The sequence below is a fragment of the Protomyctophum bolini genome, assembly GCF_963924005.1.
Source record: "Protomyctophum bolini genome assembly, chromosome: 2".
Taxonomy (NCBI): domain Eukaryota; kingdom Metazoa; phylum Chordata; class Actinopteri; order Myctophiformes; family Myctophidae; genus Protomyctophum; species Protomyctophum bolini.
The window spans coordinates 10,165,805-10,183,730 of NC_137863.1; the positions used below are offsets into that span (position 1 = coordinate 10,165,805).

General features: G+C 43.8%; 1 protein-coding gene across 5 annotated transcripts in view; it reads right to left on the reverse strand.

Annotated features, from left to right (window-relative positions):
• hcfc1a (host cell factor C1a) overlaps positions 1 to 16,523 on the reverse strand; it is a 16,985-nt gene extending 462 nt beyond the window's left edge. The window contains exons 1-28 of one of the 5 annotated variants that reach the window (XM_080780187.1): positions 16,397 to 16,523; positions 14,890 to 15,089; positions 14,175 to 14,323; positions 13,654 to 13,814; positions 13,329 to 13,537; positions 12,361 to 12,445; positions 12,125 to 12,231; positions 11,827 to 12,006; positions 11,273 to 11,452; positions 10,927 to 11,072; positions 10,632 to 10,814; positions 10,330 to 10,551; positions 10,035 to 10,139; positions 9,701 to 9,914; positions 7,952 to 8,106; positions 7,383 to 7,530; positions 7,079 to 7,281; positions 5,959 to 6,832; positions 5,207 to 5,343; positions 4,758 to 4,886; positions 4,425 to 4,632; positions 3,687 to 4,001; positions 3,391 to 3,497; positions 3,170 to 3,304; positions 2,889 to 3,074; positions 2,427 to 2,724; positions 1,967 to 2,030; positions 1 to 1,844 (exon numbers count right to left, since the gene is read on the reverse strand). The exon at positions 1 to 1,844 is cut by the window's left edge and continues 462 nt beyond it. In XM_080780187.1, the coding sequence (XP_080636313.1) occupies positions 1,805 to 1,844; positions 1,967 to 2,030; positions 2,427 to 2,724; positions 2,889 to 3,074; positions 3,170 to 3,304; positions 3,391 to 3,497; positions 3,687 to 4,001; positions 4,425 to 4,632; positions 4,758 to 4,886; positions 5,207 to 5,343; positions 5,959 to 6,832; positions 7,079 to 7,281; positions 7,383 to 7,530; positions 7,952 to 8,106; positions 9,701 to 9,914; positions 10,035 to 10,139; positions 10,330 to 10,551; positions 10,632 to 10,814; positions 10,927 to 11,072; positions 11,273 to 11,452; positions 11,827 to 12,006; positions 12,125 to 12,231; positions 12,361 to 12,445; positions 13,329 to 13,537; positions 13,654 to 13,814; positions 14,175 to 14,323; positions 14,890 to 15,085 (5,136 nt within the window). In that variant the 5' untranslated portion in view covers positions 15,086 to 15,089; positions 16,397 to 16,523 and the 3' untranslated portion in view covers positions 1 to 1,804. Of the gene's footprint in view, positions 1,845 to 1,966; positions 2,031 to 2,426; positions 2,725 to 2,888; positions 3,075 to 3,169; positions 3,305 to 3,390; positions 3,498 to 3,686; positions 4,002 to 4,424; positions 4,633 to 4,757; positions 4,887 to 5,206; positions 5,344 to 5,958; positions 6,833 to 7,078; positions 7,282 to 7,382; positions 7,531 to 7,951; positions 8,107 to 9,700; positions 9,915 to 10,034; positions 10,140 to 10,329; positions 10,552 to 10,631; positions 10,815 to 10,926; positions 11,073 to 11,209; positions 11,453 to 11,826; positions 12,007 to 12,124; positions 12,232 to 12,360; positions 12,446 to 13,328; positions 13,538 to 13,653; positions 13,815 to 14,174; positions 14,324 to 14,889; positions 15,090 to 16,396 lie in introns of all 5 variants that reach the window. The other 4 variants (XM_080780185.1, XM_080780188.1, XM_080780184.1 and 1 more) reach the window with 4 other exon arrangements.
• Positions 16,524 to 17,926: the final 1,403 nt, after the last annotated feature.

Here is a 17,926-nt window from a genome sequence, read left to right on the forward strand (position 1 = left end):
CCTGTACAAATTTGAAATGACCCTAGCAGTGATTCAGACTCATACAGTGAGTCAGTTTGACAGAAGCAAATTAGAACAATCAGGGAAACTGTGTATATATTTATATATATATATTTCTGTTTCTTTTATAAGTAAAGACACAAAAGGCAATCAAGAGATGACCAACATGTAAAAACAGTTTGTTACAGGTAATATAAAAGGCCAAGATGTTCTTTTTTTATTCTTGCTGTATGAAGGAACTAATTTACAAGTGAGTACACTCTGGCTATGTAAGCTTTCTTCCCAAGATACCCCCATTCAAAACATACAGGTACACACGTCACAGTTAGCTTGCACACCCATCTGTAAAATACAGAGCCGTGAAAAAAAATAAAGGAAATACAAATTTATTAAATGAATCCACATACATCTCATAATTCGGTGTGGGAGTCTACCAATAGAATTTGTCATTTGAAAAATAAAAAAGGGTGTAAAACCACATTCATGAATTAATAAAACGGGACAAATTTAGATGCATGGGGGTTGAGGGGGGCCGTTAAATAATTGAGAATTTCCTCATTGTACTCCTTAGATTTCCACGTTTGGCAAACGCTAAACAAAAGTATTGAGCAAGTGGTGGTAAACAAAGTAAAAGCTTTCCTCTCGCTACATCCACTTCAAAGTTCCCTTCTGTGCTAGAACATCTATGGTCCTAGCTGGAGCAAATACAAAAGGCTCTCTTTCATACTCTTAACGAGAAAATACAACCAACTGAACGAAGATTTAAAAGTAGGGTGGCTATCGCAACACAGCTGACCCCTCTTCCCACAACAAACTACAGGGATGAACGATAGTTTTTAAAAAAAGTGTTTTTCGGGTTTTTTTACTTTTAAAATGCACACTTAACATACACATACACAGAGGGGGAAAAAAAAACTTAAAAAATACAAAAATAAACTACACAAAGATCTGCATCATTGCTTGCTAATTTTTTGGGAAGATTTTGCAAGATATTTTTTGTGTGTGCTGCAAGTCTCAGTCCTAGCAAAGTCTATGTCATTCGTTCTCTACAAATCTCTTTCTTCCTGTGTCATTTCTTCTTTTGTCCACTTCATAGCATCGCCCAGCGGTCCTCATCTTGGGGGTAAAAAGCGCACAGTGATGACATAACCAGGAGACTGGAAAACTCCAGTACAATGTCTGTACAGAATTGGGTTCTTGATCAAGCAAAAAAAATAAAATAAAAAAGGGAAAAAAATAAAGATGTCCTCCTTTCTTTGAGGACAAGTGCTTTGTTTTGTTTCCATACTGATTATTCCTCTCATCTAAGCTAATGCCACCACTGCTTTCAGCACTGTACATCCTCATGTAGTCTCTCTCTACAGCCCCCAAAAATACAAACACGCACACAAAAAAAGAAGTAACATTAAGCTCAGGCTGGCTCCCAGTTTGTGAAAGTTGTAAATGCTTCTCTACACTGATCAACTACTGTAACTAGCGAAAAATAGATATTTAAAAAGATGGGAGGGAGGTGTGACTGAAAAGGCTATAATGTGCTTCTAAGATTGTGTTGTTCTAGAAATAGTTATGACCAACAGAAAGGGGAGGGGTTTATCTACAAAAAAACATCTCTCAGATTTGACTTTTCATCTTGGTTCCCCGCTGTCTCCATGGCTGGATGGATCTTAGTCAAAGTTGAGGATGAAGGATGAAATTAGGATGAGGATGTAGAGGATGATGGTCAGTCCTCCTGGTAAAAGGACAGCAAGTGGAAAAGGGGACAAGAGACTTGGGAAGGGATGTGGGTTGGGGGTTCTGGCCAACCTCACTGGTCCGTCCTTGCTTTCTTTTGACCAGTAGCCTTACTGCAGAGACAGGACAGAAACCAAATTGGTTTGAATTATGAATCAGTGCCAACTTACATGTTACAATGTGTGCAATGTAAATCAAAACTACCGGTAATACATAAAAATGAATAGGTACTTACGCATCAGGGGAGGTGCCTGGTCTTTTGGGGGCCGGTTTTAAGGAGGCAGCATCTTTGCCAGACTCTATAAAGCAGAAAGACGAGTCCATAAACAATGTTCTAGTGATGATGCCTTTGTCACCAATGATCAATCCATAACTTACTTACAGTACATCATAGGATCTCACTTTAAATCTAAAAAAATAACCCCAGTAGCAAACAAAGGCGGCTGAATAAAAATGTTAAGACAAACAACCAACGGTTAAGGGCTGATTCATACTCCTATTTTAGAGCCGAATAAAAGTCGGTTCGGCTCTGTAGAGCCTACAATGTGACGTAATTTGAGGTTCGGGGGGCGGGTACCGTCCTAAGTCGGCTCTTCGGTGCTACTGAAAATTTCTGACGAGCCAAAATAAGCTTTCAACAAGTACTTGACTCAACAGTATTATACGTTAAGTGCAATGTGAACAGGCGTCCTCACCTTGCAGCCATCGGACTTGGGTGGCTGGGCCATAGCCTTTTTCGTTGCGGGCAGCAATGCGGAAAATGATGGCCGGCTTGGTGGTGTAGTCAATGTGGGCATTGGAGAGACTGGAGGACTGCACCAGGCAGGAGGGGTTGGGCCCGCAGTACACACGCATAAAAGCCAGCTGGGCTGGTGTTGACGCCTTAGCCTCGGTAGTCTGGTTGCTCTGGATGGCCAGGTACACAGAGTATTCTATAATCTTTCCTGACGTCACAGAGGGCGGCTCCCAGGTCAGGTGGGCACCATCTGGGCTCTGTGGAAAGTCAAGAAGCACTTTGTTGTCAATTAACACAAGGTACTTTACATTATTATTTGTTGCCTATTCCTGCTAGGATGCAAGACATCAAACTTTTAATCAGTCATGTTGTCGCCAAGATCAGTACATTGTCTTCCATTTTAATATTTAATGTTGCTCACCTTGCTGATTTTGATGGCGCAAGGTGCACCTGGGAAGCCTGGTAGACAAGTCTTAAAAGCTGAGATCTCAGAAAAGGTCCCGCGACCGCACGCGTTGATGCCGGCAACGCGGAACTTGTAGGCTGTGCCAGGCTGTAGCTCCATTTTCTTCATTTGACCGTAGTCTGGTATGACACCAGAGTCATCCTATCATGTAAAGATTGGAGAGTGTTAAGTGATTCTCTTGCCAAATCATGTTTCCATCTTCAAAGTATGAAAGGAACAATGTGCAATGCACTTACATCTCCATGAGAGTCATCTGCTGGCACATAGAAGTGCGTGACCACCATATTGGTCACCTTGACGATTCCAACGTCAAACCACTGGTTCTCTTTCTTCAGAACTGGTTTCACTGGGGCTGGCTGAGGGGTTTGTTTCTATATATAAATAAAAAAGGAGTTATTTACCTTCTTTCTCTTCAAATAAACCAGTCAGCAGAAGACAGATTAACTGGAGGACTCACCCCTCCCTCAATGCCGTTGGCCACTTCTGCAAGAGCGGCTGCTGCTTGCAGTTTAGCTGGACTAGCCACCGATACAATTGGTGCAAATGTGCTTGATGGAGCTAGGGCTGTGTAGATAAGACAAGAGGAAGGAATCATTCAGAAAGCTGTATGATCAACAATGAAGTCACAACACAGTTACAGGTAAAACTCTTATTCATGCTGGCCTTCACGTTTGCAGTTTAAAAGCGTAAGAAGGAATTAGAAGTGAGAAAAGGAATATAAAATACACTTAAAAGTACTAGACAGAGCCTTACTCTGAGTGGTGGTACGGAAAATACCAGACAGAGCCTTACTCTGAGCAGGGGCACGGGGCAGCAGCGACGCCACAGCGCTGGTTACAGCCGCGGCCATCTCGTTGTGTCCATTGCTCTCCACGGAGGGATCATTCAGGCTGTCGGCGGGGGCGAGACCCTCCGTGGGCAAGCTTGCGTCGACGCTAGCCTGCTGGGCGGCAGCCTGAGCCTCCTGGAGCTGCTGTTGCTGCTGGACCAGCGCTGCTAGCTCCTGCTGGGTCAGGACGATAGGGATGCTGGTTGGCTGCTGGCTCTCCCCACTGGAATCACCTTCATCTGGAGATGCAGACAACATGAAACCTCTCAAGATTATGAAAGACAAAACGATGACTATCTATGAAAAATGGGCCAATCCTTGGTGGGGTCTCCATCTCCGCCCGACCAGGTCGAGATTTGTGGTCAGATTGCACTTTCCTAAATGGTTTTAGACCACAAAATTAACGTGACTTAAGGTAGTCAAGTACAAAATCATAAACGCTCTTCACCAAGTTATTTGAACCCAAATACTAGACAACTTTGCATTAGTTCACATTCTTCACTTAATACGTCAATCACATTTTCTGATTTCATTTTGACATTGTGGTCAAATCATTCAAACAGATTATTTTATAATTAATTTTTTATTCAAATAGCTTTCTATCCATCGATTAAATCAAGCACTGGATCAGCCTTTTCACCCGATCGGAAACAAAAACGTACTCATGACGGCTTGTTGAGCTGCCTGGAGGACTGCCTGGATAGCCAGGGCCTGGGCTTCTTCAGTGGCAGCTGCCTGAGCTGCTGCTTCTGCTGCTGCCGTTACAGCCAGCTCCTCATCCGACAGCCCCGTTACCATGATGGTGGCCCCTTGGCCCTCCGACATTAGCTCTGAGGGCAGGTTCAATGCAGTAGCAGCTGCCGCCTCTCCCTGGAACAGACACATTGACATTACAGTTCCAAGTCAGTTTTTTGTTTTGCTTTGAAAGTTAAGATTCAAGACTCATGTTCACAAATAGCATTTTCTTTATAAATGGCTGTATAAAGATTGTGCACCTCTGCTTGTGTCTCCATAGCCGTGGGTGCTTCTTCTGCAGATGCCACAGCGTCTGCCGACGTCTCAGCCTGCATGGGCTCTTCTGTGGTGCTTTCTGCAGAAGTCGCCTCTGTAATTGATGAAATAGACTGGGGAGGGAAAAATTTAAATTAAAAAACTGAGGAATAGCAGCGTAAACATCAAACTATATCGACAGATACTAGGATTACAGAACTTCAACTTTTGAAAATGACACAAATCACACAAATCTGATTTCTGCACTGTGAAAGACTTTTCCTCACCTGTCAATTAACAATTTATCCAAAAGATAGGATTAGCATCAATATGATTGGCATTTAGAGTCAAATGCAATAAAATACTTTCAAACCCCAAGACTTGATTTCTTTGGGTTGAACTGAACTGAGCATGGGTTTGGCTGTGGTATAATAAGGCCTCATGGCGTTCTTACAGGTAAAGGCGTAGTCGACTTTGAAGACTGGGTGACAGTGGTGATGGCCTTGCCCGGAGCGTTTGTAGTTGGGCTGGTTGATGCTGCAGTAGTCTCTGCACTGCTGGCACCGGCTGTTCCCTCTTCAGTTTGTTGAGCTACAGAGATGAGAAATGAAATGCGTCAAATAGACAGCACTGTGACTTTAAGGTTCATAGAAGAGATCTCAGAGTTTGCTAGCGACTTCTTGCCTTTTCAAGCATGGGAAGTCTGCCACGTTATTTCAGTGGAGTGCAACGATATAGACAAGCATTTAAAATACCAGGAAATCAATAACAGTGATAGGTAAATGCTAACTTCTAGCTTAACCCCCTTACCGTTTTCTCCACATAGACATATCGTCGCATTTTGCATCGTACACATCATGCTACTATGGCACCAGGCAGACCGACAATTCTCAAAGGCAGTGTAAATGACAGCCAACGAGAGATCTCAAAACATACTCTCCGTCTATAAAATATATATATATTTTTATGTTTTTATCCCATGATTTTGCAACCCATTTTTTCACCCAGTGTCAATTATCTAATGTAATCCTGGGCGCTACACTTCCTCTGCCAACCTGGGGAGGCAGCGGACAAACCTCATGCTTTCTTCTATGCATGAGGAGTCCAAGCTGCTTCTTTTCACCTGACAGGACCTTCTGGCTGTGAGGTGATAGCACTACAGACTGCGTCCTAGAACATAGCTAATTTTACAGTCACATTCTGTACCTGTGCCCTCGCCCGTCTCCATATTGCAGGTAGCGGTGGTGGCTGTGTTGGTGGTTCCTGTCTCGTGAGTTTCACAGGGAATGTTGGAGCAGACCGCTCTCTTTTCCGTTGCCGTCTCTGTGCTGGTGGTCTGGTCGCTTCCCATGCTGGAGGTGGATGTGGATGCGGTGTTGGTAGTTCCCGTATTCCCATTGGTCTCGCAATGCTGGTTGTTTTGCCCACTCTGCGTGGTGTCCGTCTGGCCAGCGGGACCCATGTTGGATGCAGACTGGGTAGAAGTGTTGGTGGTGCCCGTCACATGGGTCTCACATGGGGGGTTGGAGCACACCTGCTGCTGCGCCTGCTGCTCCCCACCCATGTTGGCAGAGGCCGTGGTGGCTGTATTGGTTGTCCCGGTTTCGTGTGTCTCACATGGGGGGTTGGAGCACACCTGCTGCTGCGCCTGCTGCGCCCCACCCATGTTGGCAGAGGCCGTGGTGGCTGTATTGGTTGTCCCGGTTTCGTGAGTCTCACAGGGTGGGTTGGAGCACACCTGCTGTACTCTGCCCATGTTGGCAGAGGCTGTGGTGGCCGTGTTGGTTGTCCCGGTTTCATGCGTCTCGCAGGGTGGGTTGGAGCACACCTGCTGTGGTACGGTACCCATGTTGGCGGAAGCCGTGGTGGCTGTGTTGGTGGTTCCCGTCTCGTGGGTTTCGCAGGGGGGGTTGGAGCACACCAGGGTGACGGTCCCAGAGCCCTCACCAGAGCCTCCGGCCTCTGTGGAGCTGGGCTGCTCAGAGGTGGGCGAGGCCAGAATGGAGACAGGTAGGTCCTGTACTGGCTGAGCCTCAACGCCACTGGGAGTGGTGATAAGAGTCACCTGTGTGGGCAGGTTCTGTGAGGAAAGAAGGCAGGAACAATGCAACAGTTATATACATCAGTTTCACTACAAGGAATATCACTACATAAGTTTCACTACAAGGAATCTCACTTAAACACATGAATGGCGCAATTGTTTTGGTTCTGTGCCTTACTCAATAGCAATTAGCACTTGGTGGGCACTGTAGATGCAGTACCAACAACCCCTCCAATCACCAGTTTATAGCTCAAATGCACCATTCCTGAGGGTGCAAGTTGTTACCTGCACAGACGAGGGAAGTGCAGAGGTTGTGTTGGTCACTGAGACAGTGATGGCAGTGGGGTTGATGACCTGGCTGGACAAGGTGGAGATGGTGCCCAGTGTTGAGATAGGGGTGGCCAGAGAAGCATTTGCACTGGCCACACTTCCACCTGCCAGGCTAGTGGAGACTGTACCAGTGACTGTCCCCAGAGTGGTGGAGACACCTAGATGATGTTACAGATGGTATTAGTATGGACATGCCAGAACACATGGTTTATCACAATCATCACCAAATCATCACAAATTGCAATAATTTCCTTCTTACCAGTGGTTCCTTTGACAACTAGGGTAGTGACCGTGGGCTTAACAGCAGATACCGACACTGGTGTGACGAGTCGCATTCCACCCACTGTGCTCATGGGCACAGTGCGCAGGATGGTACCTGGCTGTCCATGAGCACCTTTCAAAACCACCTAGGGACACCCAAGAAAACTTTAGTGCCAGAACAATGAGGGGGTAGGAAGTAGAACGGCTTAACTATTCAATCAATCAAAACAACATATCTGTTGGCATAAATCAAAGCTGTTGATGTCACCAATAAACTTAAACCAGTCCAAAGCACTTACCGGTAACAATGTGCAATTGTGCATTACATTCACTCACACACAGACTGCTACCTTGTAGCTAGACTGTGCTACAAGAAATGTCCAGTGATTTACATATTTACAAGTAGGTCTAAAAAGGGAATAAAGTAAAAAATAATAAAAGGAAATCTACAATTTACACTAGTTCTAATTTCCGCAACCAGGGTCCTAAACTACTAAAAAAGACGCATATATAATATTTGAAAAGACTGGAGTTGCTGTTTTCTGGGTATTGTGAGATTTTGCATACCTGAGTCAGTCCCTGCTGGCCAGTGCCAAATTTTGGCATGGTGGTGATGATTTTGCCCGGTGTTCCAGTCGTCATCATCTTTGTGGTGAGGATTGTGATAGGCGTCCTATTCCCTGCAGTGCTTGTGACACCTGGACGGAGATAACCCGTTACTGCTGTACAAGGGACAATCAACTAAAAAGTTTAGACGATGCATATACCAACATATGACATAATTTGTTCAGGTCAAGGCAAGCAATCATTTTGAACTTTTAAAGCTGCAGTAAACATTTATGCCCTTTAGCAAGCACCAAGTATGTCTTTTAACTGGATAGATTTAGTCAAGGGTCTAAGTTACAGTGGCCTCCCTGTTCAATCTTTAGCTATTTGATTGTACTAGAACTGGCTGTACTTGCCCGTTGGCCACCGGCCTACTCGAGAGCGATGCAACTTGGGAACCTAATTATACTGCTGGTAAAAATACTACCGCTGTCAACTTGTCATAGCATCCGTTTTAACTATCTGTCTGTGTCACACATGGAGATCTCATTATTTGTCTCTCTGCCTGTGTGTGAAGAGTGCAAACCGACTGTGAAAAGTAGTGGTTAAGTAATCAATTTGCAGGTGTGGCAATCAATTGGCTGAGGCAGAGGCTGGAAATTGCACAGGTGAGGGGATTTAGGCTGATTAGGCCCACTGGCAGAGCCTGACCAGAGCCTTTTGTGGTGGTTCTGGAGAACCGTGGGTCCGACCGACTCCATACCAGGCACTGCACTCCCTGCGGGGGTGTGGAACGTGTGTGTAGAATGTGAAGTCGGTGGGGCAAACGGTTCTCGAGTTGCGTGCATTACAACCGTACACACACGCACGCAGACACACAGCGACATGGCACGTTTATAGTAGGACTAGACCTGTACGTGCGGCGTGCGTGTCAGCCACCAGCTTACTTGAGAACGATGCAACTTGGGAACCTAATAATACACGTTGTCAACTTCTCATAGCACCAATTTTAACTATCCGTCTGTGTCCCTTGTGCCCATACTTACTGTATAAGTGGATGTGGCGATCTCTGTATCTGCTAGGCTGCCTGTGTCTGAACTAACAGTGCAAACTGACTGTGAAAAGGGGAGTGGTTAAGTAATCAATTTGCAGGTGTGGGCTGGGGTTGTCATGGCAGTCAATTGGCTGAGGCAGAGGCTGGAAATTGCACAGGTGAGGGGACTTTGGCTAATTAGGCCCACTGGCAGAGCATAACCAGAGCCTTTTGTGGCGATACCGGGCACTGCACTCCCTGTGGGGGTGTAGAATGCGTGTCGAAGTTGAAATCGGTGGGGCAAACGGTTCTCGAGTTACGTGCATTACAACAGTACACACACACACACGCACGCACGCAGAGACGTGGCGCATTTATAGTAGGATATTGCATGTAGTTTGTTAATGATCGCTTGTGGCAATGTCAACTAGTTCAATTCTGGCGACAATCTCCATGGAAATAGCTATATTTATTGCTTACCTACTTTGTGTGTAACTAAAGACTCATATTTACATAAACCACAATACAACTTCTCAACTCTTGTCGCTGTCAAAAAGTAGAGCAGACTGCGGTGCTGATACTTTTGGGGGTCATAAGTTCGTCTCACAATGGTATCAAACATATTGCTTATCTCTTGTTCATTTATCATCTTGTCGTTACATTTTCTGGGGCATTTGTTCCCCTTCATATTAAACTAGAGTTATTATGGTTTCAAAAGGTAAAAGGGGTGCCCAAACCTGTGGCTCCCGCCTGGGACATAATGGCCGACATGGGGATGGTCTTTATGATGGTGGTGCCCTGCTTGGTTTGGGGAGACATGCCACTAATGTTGAGGATGGTGGGCTTGTTTCCTGCGCCTCCTGCTTGGGAGGTGGTGATGATGGTGGTGGGCTTTCCATCAGCAGAGGTAACCAGCTTCAGGATGGTGCCAGCTGGGAGTTGACCCTTGGACTATAGAGAGGGGTGAAGGTTAGGAGCGCCAATCAAATAAATGCTGCCTTTTGCCTGTCTCAGGAGCTTTAAAAAAAAAGCTACCTCCAGTTTTTAACCGCACTCATGCAGATAGCTGACCTGTATGAGCTGTGTGAGAGGGTTAGTGGAAGCCTGGCCTGTGAGTTGGCCTGTCTGCATTGGCTTGGTTTGTACCACAGACATCATCTTGCCAAGGTTGGAGATCTGCCGACATAGGAGAGAGACGCAAGTTCATGAGCCACCAGAAAACATTGAGGAGCTTGTGTGAATCACTGAACTACAACAGGGAATGTCGGTCCACATTTACTTTATTTCTCCACACACTTCTCTAAAAGCACTTCCAAAGACCATTTGAGCGCCTCTCAGTGTAAATGTACAGGCAGTGTTCCCTTACCAGTGTTCCACCCCCGCCCATGGTGAGAGGGCTCTTGACCAAAGTGATGGTCTTGGTGACTCCTCCCACCACAGTGGTCACCACCTGGGCCTGTTGGGCCACTGTCACTGTACCGGACTTGTGCACAGTGATGATGGGCCTGTTGGTAGTGGTGGGAGAGGACGTGGCTGTCCCAACCTGGGCTGCAGCCGACTTCAGCATTCGCGTGGCCGGGTTACTCACCTAGAAACAGTGTTGGTTTGTTAGACAAATTTAGATAAGGGCCAAATAATTATTTATTTAAAACTCAAAGATATTCGTACCATGATTGGAGATTGTACCATTTTGACTGTGGTTGTGCCGGGAGAAACGGCTACAGTTTTGAGAATGGTGGCACCCGCGGGAACGTTGAGCACAGTGCCTGCTCCCGGTGGGATCTTCTGCGTGGCGGCTGCTGCTGCAGCCAAAGCTGCCATGCCACTCATCTGAGGGCTACCACCAATGGGCTGAACGGAAAAATAGCTCCCAATTAATTTACACACATCACTTAAGTTTGCATATGAATCGTTACGTGCCATTTCCAGATTCATAACAGGGGTCATGCTCTGTTGTTCATACCGATCCTTGTGCGGTCTGAGCAGGCACCACCATACGAACACCTGGAGGAAGTGATGTCACAGTGACAGGGGATTTCCCAGGCTGGTTGGGGCGGACAGTGACAATAGAGGTACCAGAGACAGCCTGAGGTGCAACCTTTAAGATAGCTACAAAAACAAGAAACCAGCTTGTGAGATTGTGCAATGCAGACCCCCAAGAGGAAAACAATAGGTAGACAGGATAACCCATGCAGTTTATACCCATTATCTTTGTAAGTGCAAATGAGTGAACCCTGTTAAAGTACCCGTTTGTGGAAGGGTCTGAGCTGCGGGTGCTACTGCGGCAGGGGCTGGGCTCTTAGGCGCACCTGTAGGTAGCGACGGGGCGGCACTCAAGGCTGGCGAGGTTGCGGCTGTAGCTGCTGGGATGTCATATTTTTGGAGCTGCAGCAGGTAGGTGTCTGCAGTGGAGACTGCACCCCAGCTCACCTCCAGAGAACTGGTGTTGGCACGGACTAATTGCACCCTTGCAGGGGCATGTGGCCGCTCTGGAGAGATGAACATAAAATTAAGGTGACTGGTGAGGAGTTTGAATCTCTACTTGAAAAGCAATACTTTACCCCTTAAAATAACTATTTTCACTCTTTGTAGATAAACAATACATTAACCTTCATTGTAGCATGTCTTGATTAAAGAAAAGGTATATATAAATAAGGTCTAATGATTCTTTATTACAAAAGTTGTGATCAGAGGAGTAGTAATGGTGATGAATATGATTAGCCATACAATAATTTACTGCGTAGGCTAAATGATTAAAATATACAGGAATTAAGATCAGTGCACAAGTGGAATAGTGACATTAGAATGAAATAAAATATAATCAAGTGTAGAGTGTAGAGTGCAGAGTAAGACCACCACCCACCGGTTTCCAGGTACCAGAGATCCTTACAGCAGACTTGGTTGTTCCATGCTTTGCGATAACCATCACGGCCGCTCCAGACGTAGAGTCTGGAGTTGATGGAGACAGAGCAATGACCAGCACGAGCCCTGGGGATGTTATCCTCCAGAGTGTCCATCAGCACCGTCTCCCAAAACATTGAATCTATAAAAATGTAAAACCCAAGACACAATATTAATAAATATATATTATTTTTTAATGACAATGTTAAAATCTGGTCCAGGAGTAGTACATCAAAATAAAATGAATTATAAAAACACACCAAGGTTTAGGCAGGCAAGAGTGTTTGTGCACTTCCACTCCTTCTCGTGCGTGGCCACCTTCACGTCATCCATCACTAGAGGAACCCATCCTCCGAAAACATACATCCTGCAAAGTGGCAGATTGAAAACACTGTTAATCATCTTCTCACAACAGCATGGAAAACAATACAATGACAGAAAATCTAAATCAAATGTTCAGAATGTTCAAATGTTTCGGTTTCATCAGTCCTCTCACTTGTTTGTGATAGTAGTAGCAGAGTGAAGACTCCTGGGTAATGGTGCAGTACCATTTACTGTGGGTTTACTCCAAGACAGAGTATCTGGGGAAGTAGGAGGAAATGGATCATCTGAAACGACTCATGTAATCTTCAAAATCCTGACTGTTTTCTGAAAAACCTTGTTTCTGAATCAGTGGTGCTCAATATTTCATGTCAAGGACCCCAAAAATCATATGTAATATGCCTCCGCCCCCCGTGTGAAAATATGTTGTTCCAGGGACCTCCCCAGAAGCAAAGATTTTAGTTAAAATGTTCACAAGTTGTATATCTGCTATTTTTCAATAGCTTCCCGCCCCAAAATGGGTTAAACAAAGAAATCACATTGAGATTTACATCCCATATCGTTGTCATCAGGTGGAAAAAACTTTGTTTATCTCCAAAACTGTTAATTTTCAGAAAATGGAAAAAGAATAACTAGTGTTCTAATAGATCCAATCCAATGTAGTTATTTGGTTACAAGCTCTTTTCATTGGTTCAATATTTATAAAAAACAGACTTAACCACTTTCACTGGATAATTTTTCCTAATAACCAAAGTACATACAGTAGCGACACAACACGTCTGAGCTTGCCTTGCAGATCAGCTATTATTTCTATCTTTGTGAAATGTAAGTAGCCTTGGAAACCAATTGTTCCTGTAGCATCAGACAGCTTGATGTACCAATGTCTTTAGTATAACCCTGACAGGGCATTGAACCCCGACCTCCCAATCTATTTTTTTTTTTTTTAAATAAAAATAAAAAGTTGCAATATGGAGAGATACAAACATTAAGACATACCTATGTCCTAAAATAAATGTAATGAACAAACTTCGAAACTGTTAATAAGACGTCTGTAAAAGACAATCGTGATACGTGCTCTCTGACTAAAAGCTGCAGCATACTTCTTGGAGAAGCAAAGCTCAGTGTGGTCATACTCAAACTTACCAATGTCAAGTGTCCACAGATCTCCAAGGCGACAGCCACTCATTCCTCCATAGATAATGAGGCGAGATTTCCTGCTGGTCTTTTCTGTGTAGACCACAGCAGTGTGGCTCTCACGTGGAGGAGGCAGGACTCCATATGTGATTGGTATGTCCCATCCCACCACACTGGAGCCAGGACGAAGCTCCAGAGTGTACAGATCATTCAGGTATCTAAGAAGCGAAACCAGACACAAGTCAGTCTCAGTCGTACTCAATTTGCATCTCCTTACCTACATTAACAGCATGTCCCCCCCCCCAATCCCCACCAATGACACAAACAGCTGTACCTGGGAATGTTGTTTTTGGGGTCTTCACTGTCATTGGCAAGTCCACCAAACAGGTAGCATTTGTTTCCCACAAGAGAAAAACTGTGGCCAAGACGAGGACATGGTGGGGGCCCGTTTTTGGGGCTCTTTGCTTTCAATTTTTTCCATTCCCATCTGCTGGCCTATAAAACACATTCAATTAAAGAAAAAATGTAGTTAAAAATGTCATATTGCAAGGTATATATATGTCCTTTTCAGTTATATCTTAGATGTCGACTGCAGCATCATCTGAAATAGACAAAGATGACCACAGTCCACAACAAGCTTGTAAAAACCTGTGTCCACTTAAGCTATTAAAAAGGAAAAATATATATCAGGTGCTGCACTGCACCAGTGCACAATATATTAAACAAACAGTTTGGTTGTAGAGACTGTTGTCCATTCATTGAGGAAGTGTTTTAATATTAACCGTTTAAAATTTCAGTAATAAAGAATGAAAACCACTCAACTTTACAAGTAAGACAGGTAAACAAATTAATTACCTGTAGTTCATAGAGGTCGTTGCTGTATTTTCCATACTCCACCATTCCGCCAAACACCAACAACCTTGTGCCATCACAAACAAAGCCATAGGCAGCACAACCAGGGGGAATATCACCTCGAACCGCAGGGATAAACCACTGGTTTGTTGCTGGAGAATCAAAACAAATACAAACCACAATGACAAACTGAATGATGCGACTATAGGACTATGCTTTTTATTGCATTTCAATTTTCAGCTTGCTTAATAGCTTTATACAACGAGCCCAACAGCTAAAGTCATACTTCTGAGTTCTGAATAGATTTAATTAGATTGACCCAATTAAACAGTATAGCAACAACATAAATCATAAATCTTTGCTTAGAAACAAGCTATTGGGTTAGCAATAACCTTCACAAAAAAGTTGAACAATTCATCTTTCATTTGATACATTTTTGAAATAAGAGTACATGGACTGTACTTTGATGAGACATTCATCCATTTTATTTTAGCCCGCCATTTTTAAACTGTATAACAACATGTGTCCACTAGATGGCGGCAAGTATAATGAATGACAGTTTAGCTGGCCCTTTGGGTCCTCTTCTGCCCATACCACAGAATTTGTATACAAAAACAAACCATCGTTTATTTTATACGATAAACATACAATTTACACAGTGACAGTTGGAATGCTGTCTATACTCCTTGACAAGTTGAGGATATAACGGCGATCTCACCTGTGTTATAAACGTGTAATTCATCGACAATTCCTTCGTTCCCCCCTCCAAAGACAACCATAAGTTCCTTTATAGCCACAGCTCTGTGTCCGTGTCTGGGCCGAGGGACCGGGCCGGACCAACCGAGGACCCGCTTCCACCGCGGGGTCAGAACAGAACCTGTGGTCCCAGACACAGTGGAACCAGGAGTAGACATGTCTCTGCGAGACGGGAAACATGGAAATAGAAAGAGAGCTGGGGTTTAATTTAAGTAAACAACAATGATGTTGAAGTTAAACTTTTCTCTTTTTTTTAAGTCCACAGTTTAATTTACCATCGAGACTGGGAGGCCATTGTGTGCAATTTAAAGGTAAAGCACAATACAAGATAACCACAAACCAGGAAAAACAACAACAAAACACAGGATTTGTTGTTATCCAGAACATCGGCTTGTGCCCATTATATAAGCAGTGCTTTAAATGTATTATTTACACAATGATTTCGGATATATTGTCACACACATTATTATTAATTATCAAACGAAATTGATTGCATGAGAGGCCGCAGGTCAGCTTTAAGCGGCTTGTTCTTTTACATGCTTAATTGAAAAAGAACGGATCTACAAGCTGTCGACGCGTAGCAAAGCGCCGCGCTCGCAAGCCTGTAGATCCGTTGTTTTGGGCCGGCGACACCGTCGTATGGCGAGGCATAAATCCATTGAATCCAATCCATGGAAGCCGCCATCTTGCAACCAAACAAACCACCGCTAGTGCCAAGCCGAAAAATGGCGGAAGCGATTGAAAAAGACAAATAAATGTCAGCTCCACTAAAGACAACACCGCCAACAGCCACACAGTCAACTCTTACATGCCATCGTCTAGGTCCACGTATCAATAAACTGAACACAAGCACGACCAGGGGGCTGCATTTGTTCATTACAGTCGTTTACAGGAGACTGCTATTTTCATTTTCATGCCTCTCTGGGAGTCGCCATATTGTAGCTAGCTAGCACTGTATTTATTTCTACTAATTTCAGCAGTTCAGTACGACCAACACACCGGTTTCAGATCATTCCACACAGGTCTGCACGGGAGCCCAAACACACTTATCGATCTTTGTCGAAAGCGGTAATAACAGTTGGAGAAAGGCGTGTTTTTGTACCAACACTGCGCTAGCACTGCTAGCTGGTATTCGGTCAAGGCAATTAGCCCATGCTAACAACGTTAGCATCTGTCAAACCATCGCCAGAGTTTACAATTAAATGCAACGGGATTAGTCTGCATATCTGCATGCACTGTATACCTGATATAAACCTAGCTGCAGCACGGCGTGCACAACGTAGCTAGATGGAGATCTAACACACAATTTACATGTTATTGTGTTTCATGCCGTCTCTGGAAGCAGCCATCTTTTCGAGTCGACAATCGGCCCTCGTCTAAACTCCCACAAGAAAAAATGGCCGGGCGGTTTGCCACAACAAAACACAGCAACTCCAACGCACGCATGGTAATATCAACATCACACTTACTCAGTTCGATATAGTGACTGCAAAAAGATGCGTAGGGGGTCTTATCTCGAAACAATATTCCAAATTCATCCGATTTGTGAAGAAGTATCCCCTCTCATGCCTGCCTGCCTGTGGGAATGGAGATACCATTGGATGCGCTCGTGATGTCATGTAGCGGAAACGCTTTCGACTCACGGGGGTCCTTGAACCGCAAAACCTCGCCGTTGTCACGTTGGGCTATTTTATATACATATTTCATTTAGAAGCATACTGTTATACTTAATCGCGAAATCTAATATAAGAGGTTAGTTTCACACTCATCTTCCCAGAATAACGACAGATTGCTTTTTTGTTTGAATTTTTAAATTGCTCAATGTTGTTGCGTCCGTGATAATACGTCATTTTTGTCGAGTGACGCTTGTCAATGGTCATTCGTCACGACTATGGCCCCTGAAACTACGATTGTGATTGTTTATGACATAACTGACTCATCCTTGCTATCTTGGTTCTAGATGCCTGCCTGGAAGCTGCCATCTTCTTGACAACCAGAGGCGGAGGAAAATGGCAGAGACTCTGCGTCGCCCTACAGTAAACATGGCGACAAACATAGAACCGCAAACCACCACGGCCATTATTATAGCTTTAGTTTATGGTTACATTTATGTTACATTTATAACCATAAAATGGTTTTAGTTCATGGTTACATTTATAACCATGCAACCTATTTTAATCTATGTAAGTAATTCAATGAATGTTTAAATATGAAGAAGCAGAGCCATACAAAAAGTTGAATAATATTTCAGCAAGTTGTTTTAGCAATACATTGTCCCTTTCTAAACATTTTCAATATAATTTGTATTTTACTTTTTGGTAAACTATGAACTTGTTTAGCTAAATATGCAAAAATGCATAGATAAATATTTAATTTCACTTTTTCAGACCGTTTATGGATTTCAAATAAAAACGACCCACTCCCTATAATAAGTGCGCCCCCTAACGGATCTATTGAAATATATAGGCTACAGTATATAAAAATCAATTACAGTGTAATTACCATGTAGCCTAACTATTATACATGGTTGGTATTTAGGCTACATGCAGATATTGCTACAAACCAAAAGTTAGTTATAAATTAGGTGAAGTTTTGATTGATTGAAGTTAACATTTTGCAGAATTACAGTATATTTCAAGCACAACTCAATACAAAAACTGTTAACCGTGGACCACACCATAAAGCATTACACTTGTTTACAATAGGGTCCACCATTTTCAATTCATCATAACATTTAGAGACGTACATTTCTATATCGATTACGTTGGTAGCCATTTTATCACCGGAAAGATTTCCCTCCAGGATGGAACCTACGTAGGTAATTTCTTAAATAATTCCAAGAAAACACCTGGATAGGTCTACCCTCTTGCATTCGCAGCTTTGGCTGGTGAAGTGGAACCAAAACGGTGACCAAGGAATACAATAGCAAAACGCAAATACGCAATAGGTATATAGGCCTGATGCACAATAAGCCATAGAAACATAATAGACTGAACTTA